Source organism: Motacilla alba, chromosome 3 (assembly GCF_015832195.1).
Source record: "Motacilla alba alba isolate MOTALB_02 chromosome 3, Motacilla_alba_V1.0_pri, whole genome shotgun sequence".
NCBI classification, from domain to species: Eukaryota; Metazoa; Chordata; class Aves; order Passeriformes; family Motacillidae; genus Motacilla; species Motacilla alba.
In genome coordinates this window covers 46022220-46039766 of record NC_052018.1, presented here as the reverse complement: position 1 = coordinate 46039766, position 17547 = coordinate 46022220, and the positions used below count along the sequence as shown (strand labels likewise).

Sequence of the window (17547 nt, the reverse complement as noted above, 5' to 3'; positions counted from 1 at the left end):
AAAAGCTTCCATATCTATTATGGAAGCCTAAATGGAATATTCATGCATCTGACAGAGTATCATCACCTCAATCCTGTGCTGACTTCGTAAACACAGTAAGATACTGGGTCAGGTGGATAAATTTATTATTAATCTAGGGAGATTTCATCACTGATCTGGTGCACTTCAGTTTTCATTTCAGCTATCAGTGTAGTCTCTAACCTGAGGAACCTCTTGCTCTGATACTTGCAGGTTGGAGTATGTTTTCTTGAAGGAGATGTTATTGTGTGACATGGGGAATATGAACTCAAAGCCCTTCAGCTGCTCTACTGTGAGCAGACTTTTTTGACCCGTGGTATCGTGTGGTAAATGTATGATATGTTTATGCCTCCATGAAAAGGAGTGGGCTGCTTAGTGCTTTCTGCAAGATACCACATGATAAGAGCATGCCCATGGCAGTTACCTGCATGTTGGTGGAGGTGCTGACAACTCCTGCTTTCATTTAGCCTGATTTGTTCATCCAGCTGCATGAATATCTAAGGCCACTCCAAATGTAGTAATCAGCACATGAAAATGCCCATAACAAATACTAAGAATGTAACATAACTGTTTAATGGATGCGTTTATGAACAATTTTTAAGTGGGATCTCACTCATTTATGCTATGGAGAAGTATGCCATTGAAAACCTACTGCTTTTGGTTATTCAAGCAAATATATGAGGGGTCCTGGCAACTTCCCACTAGCACAGAAGTGCAGTGTGAGCTCTTTGTGGCCAGAGTTTTTAGGTTCAAAAACAGATTGTCTAAACTCTTGTGAAGTTTTTGGCTCTCAAACACAATCTCATTGCTAGGAAGAGATTCATAGACTGAAAGGAGGGAGCCGTGTTACCAGCTCTGAAGTGATGGTGATGTGGAGTTAGGAACTTTCCTTGCCCATGTCCACCATACTTCATCTCAGCATCTGCAGAATCTGTATTTTGAAATTTTGGAGGTGCTGGTTTGAAATGAATGGCTGCAAGTATTCTGTGGAAAGACTCTTCTGAATAAGTGACGTTTTTCTGCATGAAAACCTGGAAACTGGTTTAACAGTTAGGCAAAAATACTTGTGCCCAAAGTGCCAAGGTACATGACTACTTAAAGCCTTTGCTTCTAGCTTTTCTTAGGCTGTGACTGTTGATACTAAAACACAAATTACAAATGTCATTCTTTAAAGTGAAACTGCTTTATTTTCAATAATAGTTTTTAAAATATGATTATTTATCAAGCTGTGTAAATAATATGGTATATGGGAAAGGAATATATTTTTCTTTTCCAAGGCAAGAAAACTTAGCAATCTTGGGCTATACCTACAGTAGCTAAGTAACTGGGATAAGTGCTCAAGAGTCTTAAAAGATAATTTGTGGTCTCTATAATTTTTTTAAATTGGCATCTTAAATCTTAACTTTAAATAGCTTTTCTTTTCTTCAACCAATAGCAGGTTTTCAGTCTCTGTATTCAGAACCTTTTTCCCCCCTGTTCTTATATACTTTTCCCAGCCTTCACCAGCTATGCCTGTGGCTGGAGAAACCTTCCTTGGTCTCTGTCCTTTGCTCCTCCCAGTTTCAGTGTTTTATGTGACAGTCTTTGCTTGAAACAACCTCTCTGGTTACTGTTCTCAAGTTCTGTCCCTCCCTGAAGCCAAAGCCCTGAGCTGTGTAGGTGCAGGTGCTGTTTCTTCCATACACAACGTGTGCTGCTCTCTGTTCACTCCCCTGTTTTGTTGCTGTACTGGCCTTTCCCAGCCTCGAGCTTTCCAAAGCAGGAGCTGTTTTTCAGTACTTTAGGTATTGTGCCCTTTGTGCAAGAAAGGCTGCATAAACAAACAATAAAATACTTGAATTGGGTTCTTGTGTAGGCAGTGTTCACTCATGTTTGGAATAGCAGTATTCCAGATCTATGCCTTTCAGTTGTTTATGGTAATTTTGGGAAGTACATTCTGTATTGAAAGGCTTCGTGCTTGTTCCTGCCTGGCCTGATAGAAAATTACTTTAATCGGTGGAAAACCTTCTTAAACACAGATGACCTTTAATTTATGTGAATAATTGTTGTGATGAGATGCTTTTAAATTGTTTCGAGATGCTGATAATTCTGAATTAGTGCTGATTTAAGGGTTAGGTCTTCAGTTCTTCACATCTAGACCATCTAGACCTTTATTGTTACACTGGATTTATAATGATTGAAGCTTATGCTACAGAAGGAGCACCATAAAAATTTGAATCCAGGCTGAACATTAAGCTCCTTTCCCTAGCATTTCCTGATAAAATGAGAAAAAAGGGAATGCAATATTATTCTAACTTTTAGAGTGCATTTGTATTGAGAAACATTACCAAGACATCATGAATATAAACACATGCAGATGTGCTACTTAGTATCTCTTAATCTCGTCTGTGTGTGGGAGTAATGGCAGGTAATGAATACATCTCAGACTAGAGAAAACAAGTAGAAATACTATAACTTATGAATCTATCTGCAAACATAGCCTTTGTTACCTCTTTCTAACTTTTTCTTCTACAAGAAAAGAGCCTAAAAAGGTTTCGGAGAATCATCCTATCTTGTTGGTTCTTTACTAACTTTGTAAGTCTAATACTGAATACTGCTATAGCAGTGTATCCAGAGATGTTTTCCTGTGTCTCCTGTGAGGTTCACTGCCTCATAAAATCTCATCAGTGCCATTTCATCCAAGGCAATTGTGGCAGCCCCATCCATGACAGAGCACCTTGAGCACACGAGCAGGTTGTTGGTTCAGGGCTGAGCACTGCAGCCACCCAGGGACCCTGCTTTAAGGAGTACAGTAATGGAGATGTGGGCTGCAGAGGCGGGACAACTCTTGAGATGGAGTGGGGATTCTGCTCTCCTGTAATCTGGTTAATGTTGTGAAACAAGTGCTCTTATGAAGAACAGTGGACGTGAGTATCTGTGACCTTGTTTTAGCGTGCCATCGACTGGCTGCATTTACTAGTTACCTAAAAGACTTCATACCTGCTTGTTCAGGTGGAGACACTTTTGGAAAACCTCCAAGAGAACACTAGGAACACAAGGCTTCTCTCACTTAATGTTACAAGACGGGGTCTGAAATATAACTTCTGCTGAAGAAGCTGGCCATTGATGCTTGTCTTCTTAAAAATCAGAAGATTTTTAAGAAGATCTCCCAGAAGTCAGGAAGCTGAGAACTGACTGAGAGATAGAGATTTAATCTGAGTCCTGAGGTGGATAGGGTGATGATGATAAACTAGGAAAAAGTTTCTGTTAGGATGGATTTCAAAGGTTATGTTTTATTTAGCTTTATTTGTAATGCATGTGTCAGCTGAACAGCAGTTCTTTTTCTATCTGTTTGCTCTGGGGTCTGCATTTGCTTTTATTCCACTGCAAGACACCTAGCTGGGGTTGTGCTGCCTCAAGTGATACATGAGTTAATTGCCTAAACATGGTAACTGGATGGTGAGTTTGAGACCTTAAGGTCCAGAGGACTGTTAAGTCTCAGTCAGTATTGCTGTAGGCACAAGGCTTGTATTAGGGTGATAAAATTTCTTCTTGAAACCTGAAAACTGATCTGCTGGACAAATCATGAGGGAAAAGGGACGCTTAACATAGCCCTGCAAATAGTGGAATGTGGGAGCTTGCTTTAAGAAGATGCTTCAGGAAAAACTATGTATAAGGATTTGGCTTACATTATAAATCACTGATCTAAATTGTTTCCACACAGAAAAGAAAGTTGATGCTGTAGTATAACAGGCATTTGAATTGGTTATGTAGGTAAGGGTTAGTTTTAGTCTTTAGACTCAAGGAAGGAGGGGAAAAGAGATGGGATTTCACTTTTTTGTTCTTGAGATAATGAACATAGAAAAACAGCATATGTGAAAATGGATTAAAGAAACTAGCTTGATGCTACAAAATTTCATATGTAGTAAACTGACAAGAGCTAATAAAAATAAATTAAATATTATTAGACATAAACCTTTGATTGTTAGAGTCCTGTAAAATGTTTTTAGTGCTTTTCTAAATCTTGCCAAGTTTATACTCCAATAACAAATAATATGTATTCCATAGTTCTGAGTCCCTTCAGCTATATTCCCATGTCCATACGCAGACAAAAGGGGACTTGTTAAGACCCACTCAGCATGGAGTAACCACTTCAGGTAATCATGCTACCCTATTCTTTTCCTCCTTTGAAATTTCCATTAAAGGGCTTTTAATATTTCAACCTAATTCAGTCAAGCTGAACTATCCAAGCAGAAGCTTGCTTGTAATGAAAATGGGTTACATTTATATCTATTCATTTGGTACTATATTATTTATTGCAGTCAGAAAAGCTTTGTTAATTATTTGACTCTACCAGACTCTTGGGGGAATGGAGGTATTGGAATTTTACTGCCAAAAATACTTTGTGAAAGGCAATTAAAAATGTTTTATGATGGTGTCAGCATTCTCACTTTCAGTCATTTATTGTTTGATTGGATAGAGGCTTCATGCTCCTGTCTTAATAACCCTACTAAATCAAGAGGAGTTGTCAGAAAATAAAACAAATACCAGGTTTTGGCCATGGTGGAATTTAGTTCTTCAAGTGAAAGAATTAGTAGTTATGGTATCTAATTTTCATGCTGCTGTAACAGAAACAAAGTAATGCAAGGAACAGGTGAGAATTGCATCACATCATTTCCTCCTTCTCTTAAATTCTAGTCCTAAGCTCAGTACAGGCATAGGTTTTCTTATGTTAGTGTTCTGTCAGACTTACTGTCTCCTGGCTTTTGCCTTTAAAAAGGTGAAGAAAATAGTAGTGCTGGTAATGTTTCACGTGTGCACATATCTTCTCAGTTTATTTGCATTTGGGTTATTATTCTGGGTAAAGATTATGTGTGAAGAATGTGTAATGAGAACTTGATAGCAGAGATGCAAAGATGTTGCTTGACCACAGTATCTTGGGGCATTTAGGAGGTATTTTAGAGGCCCAACAGAGGAAGAGTTTGACTGTGCTTTAATAGAACAAAATTTATCCCCTCTGTTTTTTGGGGGTTTTTTTGGGTTTTTTTTGTTTATTTGTTTTTCTAATGCATTAAAAGCAGAACATTCTTCCAAAGTATTCCTGAGGTGAGTTTTTCTTCTGTTCTCAGGCTAGAAGACTGAGAACATCTGCACATCTCACAGAAATGGGGTAGCAGAGATTGGATAACCTGTCTTGTCTTGTGCTATGCTTGGTGCTCCCGAAGAGCCCAGGCAAGGTCTAAAAACAAGGCCCTAGATGGTTGCTGGGTATCTTCATGGGAATTTTGCTGGAGTATGTACTGCAATGTGTTGAAAATCCCAAGGACAATGTGAATTCAGCATATTATTTGAACATTTGCTTTATGACCTTTTATTTTTCATTGAAAATTTATGATCATATTTGTCTCTTTGTTTCTGACTTCCCCCTTCTTTGTCCTTCTCAAGGTTGCATGTAACATTTTAAGTTCAAGTATGCTATTGCAGCACTAGTAACAGCAGATTGCTTTGCATAATGTTGCATAGCAACATAAAATTTAATTTGTGTCAAATGTTTTGGCATTCTCCTAATGTGACTTTTTCCATCCTTTTCTTTTTCACTTAAATTGCATTGCCATTGATTGGGGTGAAACTGTTGGTGTACTGGTACATTGTGAAGATTGTTTTAATCAAAGCAATGCCCAGCATCCAAAATTGTCTGGAGTTTTTGTTTTTGTCTTGCATTAGTTTAATGCCCTGTCAGCCATAAGAAACCTGAAATGGTGAGTGAAAGGAAGACTGTTTCTTTTCTGAACTTTTATGCAGCCCAGAATTATATTCTCTTCTTGTGATTACTCTTATTTCATATTCCCCTTGTGTGAACAGTCAATTTTCCAATGACATAAGTGCAACTATATTATCCATTGGGTAACTAGGGAATAGAGTTGATGAATAGTCTTTTCCTGTTTCAACAAGGATCAAAGCACCTTGAGTTTATAAATCAAATATTTTTTCCTAGAAATTGCCTAAGAAACCATTGTTCCATATGGATTTTGAAGCAGAGTATTCTTATAAGGAGCATGAATGTTTTGGCCATTTCTGGAGAAAGCCTAGATAGAAGTGAGGGGAATGAATTTAAAGAATTAATGTCACTTGAAGTATATGCTTAATTACATCTCAAGAGATGTAATTGGAAAAATTACATCTGTGAAATTGAAAAATTACATATGAAAAATCAAACAGAGACACGAATATTCTACCTAACCACTGATTTCATTGTGTTAAGGATGGTTATATATGAGAGTAACTGAAGGAGTAGCAACTTAACTAAAATGTACATCTGTGTGTGATTTGGTTAAAATGAAGGCGGGAGTGGAAAAGTTTGTCTTTCCCTTTGGTGAAATACTTCAGTAGTGGGTGTGTTCTAGAGACTGGACTTCCAGACTGACTCTGTAGTCTCAGATATGTTTTTCTGGTGCTAAACATGTGGCTCTGGAGCTGTTCAGCCAAAGGTGCAGTAGGGTTGGTTACAGCAGGGTGACAGAGGTGGCTCTGTGAGCCTCAGCTGTCCTACCACTCAGCTCAGCAGCATGAGTGGTTTGAGGGGACTTGAGCTGCAGGGGCTGTAGAAATGGTGAAGACTTCTTAAGGGGAATGCAGAAGGAGGAGGGGGGACAGATCCATGTTTTAGCAAGAGACATTTTGATTAGGTGATGGGAAACAATATTTTGTCAGACAGTGTCAGGTGTTGCCCACCAGAAGGGCTTGGTAACCTCTGGTGTTGGAGACTTGCAGCTCCCTCGGTCATGATACTGAGCAATCTGATGCAGCTTCAAATTTGGATTTGTTTTGGGCTGCAAAATGTCCAGATGACCTCTAGAGGTCCTGTCCAGCTCAAAGCATTCTGTGATTTTGGCTGATCCTCCAGGTGAATATCCAGGTTCTTAGGCTGTGCAAATCAGTCTGTAATGAAGCCTGTGTAGTGACATCTTAGCTTTTGTTGAAGGCTAGATCACCTTAAGCTTAATTCATGGACTTAAAAAAAAAAAAAAAAAAAAAAAAAGCAGATCTATGGCTGCACTGTGGCCAAAGTTTGTTTTTTTTTCTGCTTTCCTTTACGTTTGCTTTTTGTGCCAAGTTTTATAGGAGTATATAAACAATACAAACATGAAAAGATTTCTTTGATAACTAGCTTCCACATGAAAACAGCACATTTCTCCTTTCATCACATAATGAGTACAAGCAAGGAATGTGTTTAACCAAAATCTTTACCCAAGGCATTCCAAAGAAATATTTGGGTATCTTTGGTGCATTTTGTTCCTACTTCTAGTTAGTTAGTAATATGTTTTGCCATCAGTGTCAGGTAAATTCTGCAAATGTAGTTGCTATAGAATTCATGGGAGCTGGAGTTAAATGACTATTTTGACCACATCTTTTCAGCTGCTGTGAAATACATTAGTCACTACCATAATCTGACAGCATGGTTTGTGTCTGAATATGCAGTTTCATATCTCATAATCCCACAAGAGCGTTTTTTCTTTATCAGTTCTGTACACATTTCATTTTAAAATTATTTTAGAAGGACCAAGAATTGAGATGAAATGTTACCACGCATTTTAAAATGCTTCTGTTGGGACTAATATTTCTCTATTGGCAATAAAATGAATTTTGGAAACTTTTTAAAGACACAGTCTGGTGACATTTGTCTGTAAAATTATGTGTACCATTTTATGGTGATTGGACCTGGGTTGGATGCCTGGTGCCCACCAAGGCCCCCTCAACTGGACAGGGGAGGGAAGACGGAAAAAAAAAGGCTGATGGGGTAAGAGAAGGACAGGGAGAGATCACTCACCAGTTGCCATCACAGGCAAACCAAACTTAACTTAAGGAAATTAGTTGAATTCATTCCCAATCAAAATCAGAGCTGGATAATGAGAAGTAAAACACATCCTAAAACCACATCCCCCGCTCTCCTGCCTGGGATTAACTTTGTTCCCGATTCTCTACCTCCTCCCCACACTCAGTGGCACAGGGAGATAGGGAATGGGGTTAGTAGCGAGTTATTCCCATGTTGGTTCTGCCACTGCTTTCTCCTCAGGGAGGGAGTCCTTCCCCTGCTCCACTGCCATGTTCCTCCTAGGGGAGAGACTTTTCCATGAACTTCTCAGAGGAGTCTTTCCCACAGATTTCAGTTCCTCACAGGCTGCTCCAGCATGGATCCCCCATGGGATCACAAGTCCTGGGTCGCAATTGTCTTTTGGGCATCCACCTGCTCCAGCATGGACTGCTCCACAGGCCATAGGTGGATCTCTGCTCCGCTGTGGATCACCACGGGCCTCGGGGGAACATCCTGCCTCACCATGGTCTGCACCACAGGCTGCAGGAGAATTTTGGCTCCAGAGACTGGATCACCCCCTGCTCCTCCTTCTTCACTGATTTTGGTATCTGCAGAATTTCTCTCATATATTTTCACTCTTCTCTACGCTGACCTCAATTACTTCTGTGCAATAATATTTTTTTTTCTTTTTAAAATCTGTTATCCCAGAGGCACAAGCACTCTGCTTGATGGGATAAAAGCATTCTGTGGTACTCTTCGTTTCCTGTGTTCTTTTTATTTACTTAATGTGTTTACCTCTTATTTTCTTTCCTCCTTTTCAGATATTTAAATAAGTCTTGAATTCGGTTGAATGACCTACCATTTCAAAGCATTTTTTATGCCTTGAGATTTTGCTGACTCTTTAGGTCATGTATTGTTATAATCAGCCTTGTGTTTGGCCTTTTGATAATTTGATAATATCTGTACTATTACATTATTGATTCAAATGAAAGTGTAATTATCTTGATGTTAAAGATATTTGCAAGGTCAATCATTTCAACAGAATGGAGAAATAGGGGAAGACAATTGTACGGATTACAAATCTAGGCCAAAAATGTAATAAAATATGGCTGGGTTTTTGGAACGTTAAGGATAACAACTGATAAAAACCAAGCTGAAAGTGATGTTATGTAATCAGAGTAGTGGCTCTCATATGAGTTTGCAGTGTGTAAGGCTAAAGAGAAGCAGATGTGAAGATGTTTTACTCTGTGGGGTATACTTCTGTCTAGTGCTTCAGTATCAGAAAAATGTTGACCAAACAGTTTTCTAAAAAAAGAGAAGTGTGGATAACAATTTTCCTACATGCATTTCAATATATAGAAATATTTTAAATGGAAGTGGTAATGATTTGGAGGTTTGCTGTGCATAATAAAAGATTTTAAGAACCTTTGATTTTTTAAATTAAATTTAATTAGCTCAATTGTTAGCAGCAGTCTTGGTACCTGTGTGCCAGTTTATTGATCTGAGCACAAAGTCTAGGTTTGAACAGTGTTGGTTTAAGGCGGGGAAGTGCCTACGTTTCCTTACAGATGAGAAGAACAAAAGCTTTGTTTGCAAATTTCAGTGAACAATCAGCGTCTCCCTCTTACTCTTGAACTGAAAGGCTCAGTGGTCTTTGGAGCAGTGCCTGCAGAATGGAACACTGCCATCTCACTCAGGACCTTTGTCATTTGGGGAACAGCTGAGACAAAAATACTATTGCTCTCCTCTTGCTTGTGGAAAGTGTCTCTTATGTATCAACACTGGACTGTTTACAATTGGTTTTTTAAATAATGGAGACTTGAAAGGACCTCATCACAAGGCAGTGTCAGTAACTGTGGGGAGAGCTTTAATCTGTAAGGCTTGCAATCTCTTTTACAATAGAAGCCTCCTAACTTGAGATTATTCTTTTTCCAGTGGCACAATCCAAAAGGGAAACACATTTGTTTGGATATAAACAATAAAGAATTGTGCATGGAAAGTGGTATATCCCCATGGACATTTTCTCATAGGACTGTAATTCTGCACCAAATCTCTTAAGAATTGTGTCACTGCTGTACTTAAGGAGATCACAACAACCATTAAAACTGAAGTATTGCCATCTATTGTTAGTTTGTTGTTCTTGTTTTGAACTGTTATATTCTTTTAATACCATAGATGGTTTATATTCTTTCAACCTTTCTTCTGTTTTACTGTCTAAATATTAAAATTAGAAGTGTATCTTCACATGAATGTCTGTATTTGTCCCAGTTGTGACACTTCTACTAGTTGTGAAAACACACTTGTTAATCCAACATTTTAATTTCTCTCCCATCAAGATTTTTAAAATTTCTTTATTCCTTCTTCCCCACCAATGTAGAAAAGTAAATGTTTTTATCAATGCTTATTACTTGTAAAGAACCTATTGTAGGCTCGTAAAGAATCATTGTCATCTTCATCCCTTTTTGCAAATATTTCAGATTTTTGCTTCAGTTGTTTGTTGCTGTTAACCTTGCTCTTTTTGCAAATGTTTTTTTAGACAGTCAAACTTCAACTGAATTTCTCAGCAGGGACTTGCCTGTTCATTTTTATAGCTTATATTAAATGTGAGACTCTTAATTCTTACTGTTTCTGTTGTTCCTATAGCAACTAGATAGGGGGAGATGCAGCAGCATCACTTCACTTCCGAGCTGGTGTTTGTGTTCTCAGGGAGGGGGGAGAGTATGAGGAGAATAGAGTGTTAATGAGGATGTAACTGCTTGAAAAGTATACTCCTTGTTGGGTTGTCTCACCCAACTACTACTCTAGAGGAGCTAGATAATAATTTTAAGCATGGCTTCTCAAACTTTCTCTATTAGAATTTTGTCCCCTTGGATAGAGACACAATTTACTCTAAGTATGTACCAGCTTTTGGTCTTTTAGCTGCTGCCTGGCTCTTGATGGTTCCTTCCAGCTAAAATGCTGTTTTCTTCATCAAATGGCTGACAGTAGGATTTGTGTCAGGAACTAGACTGGTGCTTATGACTTGTATATAGCCTGAACATACATGAAGTGTGGGGCTTTTTCATTCCTGCTTTTTAATCTGATTTTTGCAGCTGTCCAGTCACTATAGTATATTAGACTGTAGTTTTATTGTCGACTAAGTGACTATCTTGGAGTAAAATGTTTTGATATTTAAGTGCTACATTTTCAGAGATTACTAAGAACTAAGGTAGAGCTAACACATTCTACCCTCTCCAAGAAGCAGAAGTTGTTTGAATTCTCCTTCCATGCATGGTCCTTTCTCTTACCTCATGATGGAAACCTTCCTAACATAGTTTCCTCAGGATCTCTGATGCCAAATTACTCCCTCTGAAATGAATCAAAATCTTTCCTCCATACCTGAGCACCTGAAATTCTGCTGCTCTGCCTTGGTGCCTTTTTTTTAGCCAAGCACTACTGCTCTATGAGGGTTGTATTTCTCTCACCTTGGTCTGTGCATTGGGAAGACTCTGGGAAGAGTTTTACTATATTCAAGCCATTATTACATGAAACAACCACAAAATATTTGACCTGTATTTTAAGCTCCTCTGAAGCTGTTTATTTTTATTAAATAAAAATTAATGGGCATGGGAACTGGATATCATACATTGCATCTCAAGAAGATGGGTCCCATCTGGTTTAGCAGATGTACATTGAAAAGCCTTTCCTAGCCAGAACAGCTCTGATTAGCAAGAGGATCTTAGAAAGTGCTGATAAGTGGATAATCAAGTGGTTAATTTGCTCATGTGGGAAATAAGAGGTTAAGATGTAGGCTTCTTGTTACTTAAGACACAGGTTGGAACCAAGACTTCTCACCTCTCAGGAACGTGCCACAATGCGAGGTGTTACTGACACAGTGGGGATCCTGCAGGCATCAGGTTGCCATCCATGAAATAAATCCCTGCTATGTTCACACTGGTGGTGGTGCCTCAGGAGAAGTGCTTGCTCTTTTGCTCAATTAAAGTTTTAAATTGTTTCCCATTTTATTCCTTCCCTGTTTCCCCTGCCCCTGACTCTCTCCGAGGGGTTCACAAGAGCTAATGAACGTGACATCTGCTAAGTTCATAAATCAGTTTGTTTCTCTGCTGGCTGCCTAAACAGGGTTCTGATCCTCAGTGGATTACATATTAGAACAGATTTAAATTTTAATCAGAAAAACATCTAAACATTCTGGCTTCAAAAAATATATGAATGGAAAAGTCTCTTGCTTCCTTAGACTCTGACCTGGAGTATCTCCTGTATTCATGGGACCACTAAGTCTCCTAGGGCTTTGGGGAATCTTTCTGAGGCTGGGGGTGTTGAGGCTATTCAATCTCTGAAGAGAAGCTCATGTGGGATCTTATCAATGTCTATATGTGCCTGATAAGTGTGAATAAAGAAAACTGAGCCGGGCTCCTTGCAGTGCTATTCAGTGGTAGAACTCCTGTTCTATATTTACATCCAGCAGATGTAAATATACTATACTGAAAAACCTTTTTTACTGTAAGAGTGGTCCAACACTTGAAGTTTCAGAGAGAGGTTCTGAAGTCTCCATCTGTGGAGAAGTTTAAAACCCTACTTGGCTCAGGTCTGAGCAATCTGCTGTAATTTGTAACCCTGCTTTGAGGCATGGTTATCTCCAGAGGTCCTTTCCAACCTGAAGTAATCTGTGAATATTGTGGATTATGTCAGCAGATAAAAGTTGAGAGTTTTTTTCCTGTGAATAAATTGCTGCTTGGAAAATATGATATTGCCAGAGATAAAATATGGCTTTTGTGAGTTGCTCTGAAAGTCCTTTCTGCTTAGATTTTCATTTTTATTTTATGAAATCTTCTGAAGTTAGAATGTTTATTTCTTACAACCTAATTCTTTTATTAGAAACAACCTGACCTATAAATCAGTGCAGTAATAACATTTTTATCAGCTTGCTTCTCCTGACGAGTAAATGCATTTTTATAGTGCTTGAAATCCAATCCTGAATGTAAAGGTCTGTTGAAGTATTTTTGATTCATAGAATCATTAAGATTGGAAAATCCCTCTAAGACTGAGTCCAACATTAACCTCACACCATCATGTGTAGAGCTAAACTATGCCTGCAAGTGCAAATCCTCATTTTTTTCAACACTTCCAGGGATGGTGATTCCAACAGTTTCTTGGGCAGCCTGTTCCAATGCCTGCAGCTGCAGCTTCCCAGCCACTTTTCCCCAGCCTGCAGCACTGCATGGGATTATTGTCCATCCATCCAAAGGCAGGACCCAGCACTTTGCCTTGTTGAACCTCATACATTTGGCTTTGGCACATCAATCCAGCAAACTCATCATACTCGACTCTGAATCAAAGCTGCTAGGCAAAAGTTGAGGAAGAAGTTCATCAAGAAAACTGGAGTTTTGCTCCCTTGGTTAGGACAATTGTATCCATATGATTTCTAACAGAGGTAAAATGTAGTGTGAACTTACATGGATCTCTTGCTGCCTGGTTAATGAATATGCAGAAAGTGAATATTTTGTTCTCTGGAATATTCAATTCAGGGTAATACATAAATGTACAACCGGAGTTTGGCAATTGCCTTGAGGTGCTGATTTTATTGGCATTAAATATTAGCTAAGAGCAAGCATCATCTTTCTCTTTCCTAGATTTACTGATGAGTGTTTGCTCAAGGTCAATTGAAATCGCTTGTGTTTTCCAAGAAGGGAATGCATATTGCCTCTTGAATGGTTCCAGTATATGTTGGGGAATTAAAAGTCAGTGATGGTGTTGAGAATTACAGACTAAAAAAGGAAGAATAAAGAAGACGTCTGGAAAGAGAGGCAGTGGTTGGAGCCAGGGAAGAAACAAAGTTAGCACTGGGTGTGGGATGGGAAGAACAGCTTCCTGGGGGGAGGAGAAAGAATAGGTGAAGTAGAGTGCTTTTGTTTGTTTGTTTGTTTCCTTTTTCAAAAAAGCTAAAGGTGAAAAGCTAAAGGTGTGTAATTTTGAGTCAAATTAGTAACCCTAGTTTGAGTGTCTCATTTCAGGTAAATAGTGGCAAGGAACTGAGAATTTAAGTGAGATTCTGACATTGGTTTTCTGCACATCTCTTTCAGATCCTTGAACAAGTCCTGCTTGAGCAGACCCCTCTGCAGGCATTAAGGATTTAAATATAATTATTGTTTGGATGAACATCCCAAACATTCTGCTTTGAAGCTTTATTATGCATCTCTTCATTCAAATCGCTTAATGTTTTCAGTCTTGTTTACTTTTTACAGCTGTTAACACAATAGGACAAAAGCTTCCAAGGAATGACTATTGATGTTTGAGGGAACCTAGATCCTAATTGCAGAACAATTGCTGTGATGTCATGTGCAGATTTTATGTGGTGTTCACAAACAGCTGGTTGCAAACAAATAGATTGCAAAAAAATGCCTATAAAGATTTTGTTCTACTTGTAAAGCTGCTGTCTGCACTGTCAAAAGCTTTTGGGATGTAGCTGTGTGTGAATACTCTTGTTTCAAGAGAATTCTCATAGCGTGAAATCAACTTGATGGGAAAAAAGTACTTTTGCCCATGTGATTTTTATCATTTGAGCACAGCTCTAAAAATGTAGTTATACAGGATGAAAACAAAAGTGGCTCTCAACTATGCATTTGTATACCAAGATTTGACATCACTTTAAATAACTTATACCAGCAAAAGTGGTTCTTGCAAGATTATTGATGTGTAGCATAAATATTAGCCTAATATAAAACTTTCCCCTAGAAGAAAACCTCTCCAGTGAATAGAATTATTCTTGTAACAATAGAAATGCACATTTACTTAAAGATGGCTTTTCTTACTGTGAAATGTCAAAGTATATTTCCATTTTCTAATTGTGAAATTGGGAACTAGAGATAAAAACTAATGTCAGCAAGATAAAGGTATGGTAATTTTAGACTTCTAAGGGTGTTTCTAGAAATGTTTTCATTATAAAATAAAGGTGTGTAATTTTATTATTCTCAAAAATAATCGTCAAAGGCTGATCAGCTAAAAATTCTGCTTTTGTTTTCCAGAAACCAGCAAACATTCTGGTAATGGGTGAAGGTCCTGAAAGAGGAAGAGTCAAAATAGGTAAACTTTTTGAGAAAATTTAATTGTGCAGCTAAGAGATTACTATAATAAAAAAATGCATCTTCTGTGTAAGATAGAAACAGATCTTCAGTATTCTTTGAGTGTATGTATCTACAACCTCTAGTTCAATTTTAAATCTCATTCACTGATTTTACAGACTTCAGAAATTCCAAATACATTATTAGGCTTTTCTGAACTTGCCAAGGGTACTGGATGAGGCATAAAAGCATCTATATGAAACAAAAAAGTATTAAGCATAGAGAACAGTGGTGATGACCAGTGTTCTTTTGACTTCTATCATGATTAGTTAGCATAAGTTAGCATTGTTACTTATAAACTGTTTGGTTTCTTATTTTTATTTTTATATAAATAACATTACTGCACATGTTTGTAGAGATCCAAAGGATTGTTATGCAAAAGTTGTTTGGTGCCAATGTGAGTAACACATGTAGCTGTGATGGTCTTTATCCAAAATCTAATTCCCTTCTCTGTTTTAGTGATGTGCATATTATGTTTTTTAAATAAATCATGTGGCAATACTGAAGTTTGTGTGAAAGAAGAGTTTCAGATTTGAATTGGGTTTAAAATGTGTGGGTTTGACAATACACCAAATTCTATGCTTTCCCATCTAGCATTTCTTACTGTTACTTACCAGGCTCATTCTAAGGAGAATTTTTGAGTTCCATAGAATGAATGCTTAGTTTTAAAATATACCTCTGTAACAGTACATGCTGACTGGCTCTGGAGCTCATTCCTCCAAATCATGTAGGAGGCACGCCTTGGAAAATAGTGCAAAAACAATCTACACTGCAGTCATTTAATTTTGCACTTTGGGGAAATATATAGCAGTTACAAGGTCTCACAGTTTTGTAAGCATGTATAAAAATTAAGGAGAAAATGTACATTAGAGACCTACTACTATTGACTTCAGTTAACCAAGTTTCTGTTACAGTTTTAAAAAATGAACAGGCATCTGTGTTATGTAAAGTTTTACAATACCATGATCAAAACACATCAGATGTTATCCTTCTTAGTTTTAGGAATGAACTAAATGGAATTTAGCCTTAGAAAAATTTGGTCCAGTATTGCTGTAAGTAGTTTTTGTTTTGTTAGAAACTTTGATTTGTAATTTTTAATGTTTTTGAGCTGTTGTTGTAATTGTTTTTGACAATACTATTGAATTTTGGTTTATTTGTATTAAAATTTAAATACTCTTCTCATTTTTTCTTCCCATTCCCCAGCTGATATGGGTTTTGCAAGATTATTTAACTCACCTTTGAAGCCATTGGCAGACTTGGATCCCGTTGTGGTGACATTCTGGTACAGAGCTCCAGAGCTGTTACTTGGGGCCAGACATTACACAAAGGCCATTGGTGAGTTGTCCTGTAAGAAAGACATTTGCCTGGAAGTTCTGTAAGGATAGTAGCCTTATAATAGTGAGGATGGTCAGCTGACCTGCTAGTTTTGGGGTTTTGTCACTGAAGTAGTTGCAGATGATCCCATCCATAAAGGATTAATGAAGATTAAAACTTTTTGAGGACTGTGCATTTATATTTCAATATAACCTAGACATTTTAAATATCTCGTTTGTTTTGTTTTTAAAACAAAAATATCCCTTGAATGGGTTTATATGTTTTCTTAATATTGACTTCAAAATCTTGTAATGTTGTAAACCTTTGAAAGGAAAAGAGCTATGGCATTCTTGTAGGGTGTTACATGTCCAGATGCTTCTATGAAATGTGTGTCTTGATAAGCAGAAGGCTGGACTCCTGTGCTGTGCATAATCTGCAAATCATTTCCTCCTGATGACTTACAAAGCTCCATGTTCAGGAAATGCTGATAGCCAGGTTCTTTTCTGCCCTAGTAAGTTCCAGAAGGACAATCAGCCTCGGTGCCCAGCTGTTTGGAGAATTAAAGCACTGAGGGGCATGGGGGACATGGTTGGCTTATATATTGAACTGCAAAGGAAACAGTGACCCTCTGTTAATAGTGTTAAAGTGTTCCTATGAGTACACAGGTGGCTTTCTTGGCATGCATTTTTCTGTTGCAGAAGTTTTTGGAGATGCTCTGTGGGCCTTTGTTCAGAGAGTTACAAAATACTGGGTTATACTGGTGTCTCAGTTTGAGTGTTCTCTTGGGTGGACCAGCATCTTTAAGGCTCACGGTGTGTTTTTTTTTAAATAAATCCTGTTTATTCAGCTACAGCAAAAGGTTTGGAGAATGAATGAACTGACACCTGACTTTTTGATGTAGACTTGCATTTCCCATTTCTTTATTGTATTCCACTTCCATTTGGAATCCTCCAGTGCAGAAATTTATTTGTGTGCTCTAGGAGAACTCTGCAGCAAAAGCTGAAGTATCAGAAGTGAGGAAAATCTGATCAATTTCAAAACCAAACACTGGTCCAAAGAAAAAATAATAACTGCAGACAGATTCAATCAGGTCAGAAGGGACCCTGGGAGGTTTCTTGTTCATCCTGCTGTTCAAAACAGTGCCCACTATGAATTCTGCCTGGTCTGTTGAGAGGTTTGTCCAGCTACATCTTGAAAACCTTTAAGAACAAAGATTTCACACACTCTCTGGTTAACCTGTTCCACTGCAAAATCATCCTCGTAACAAAGAAATTTTTTTTATACTTAGTTACAACTTTTTGTTTT

The 17547-nt window shown here is 37.9% G+C and overlaps 1 protein-coding gene across 2 annotated transcripts in view; it reads left to right on the top strand.

The window, feature by feature from the left end:
- CDK19 (cyclin dependent kinase 19) overlaps positions 1–17547 on the top strand; it is a 119531-nt gene that overhangs the window by 68613 nt on the left and 33371 nt on the right. For both annotated transcript variants that reach the window (XM_038130480.1, XM_038130481.1), the window contains exons 5-6: positions 14833–14890; positions 16132–16263. In XM_038130480.1, the coding sequence (XP_037986408.1) occupies positions 14833–14890; positions 16132–16263 (190 nt within the window). The remainder of the gene's footprint in view (positions 1–14832; positions 14891–16131; positions 16264–17547) is intronic.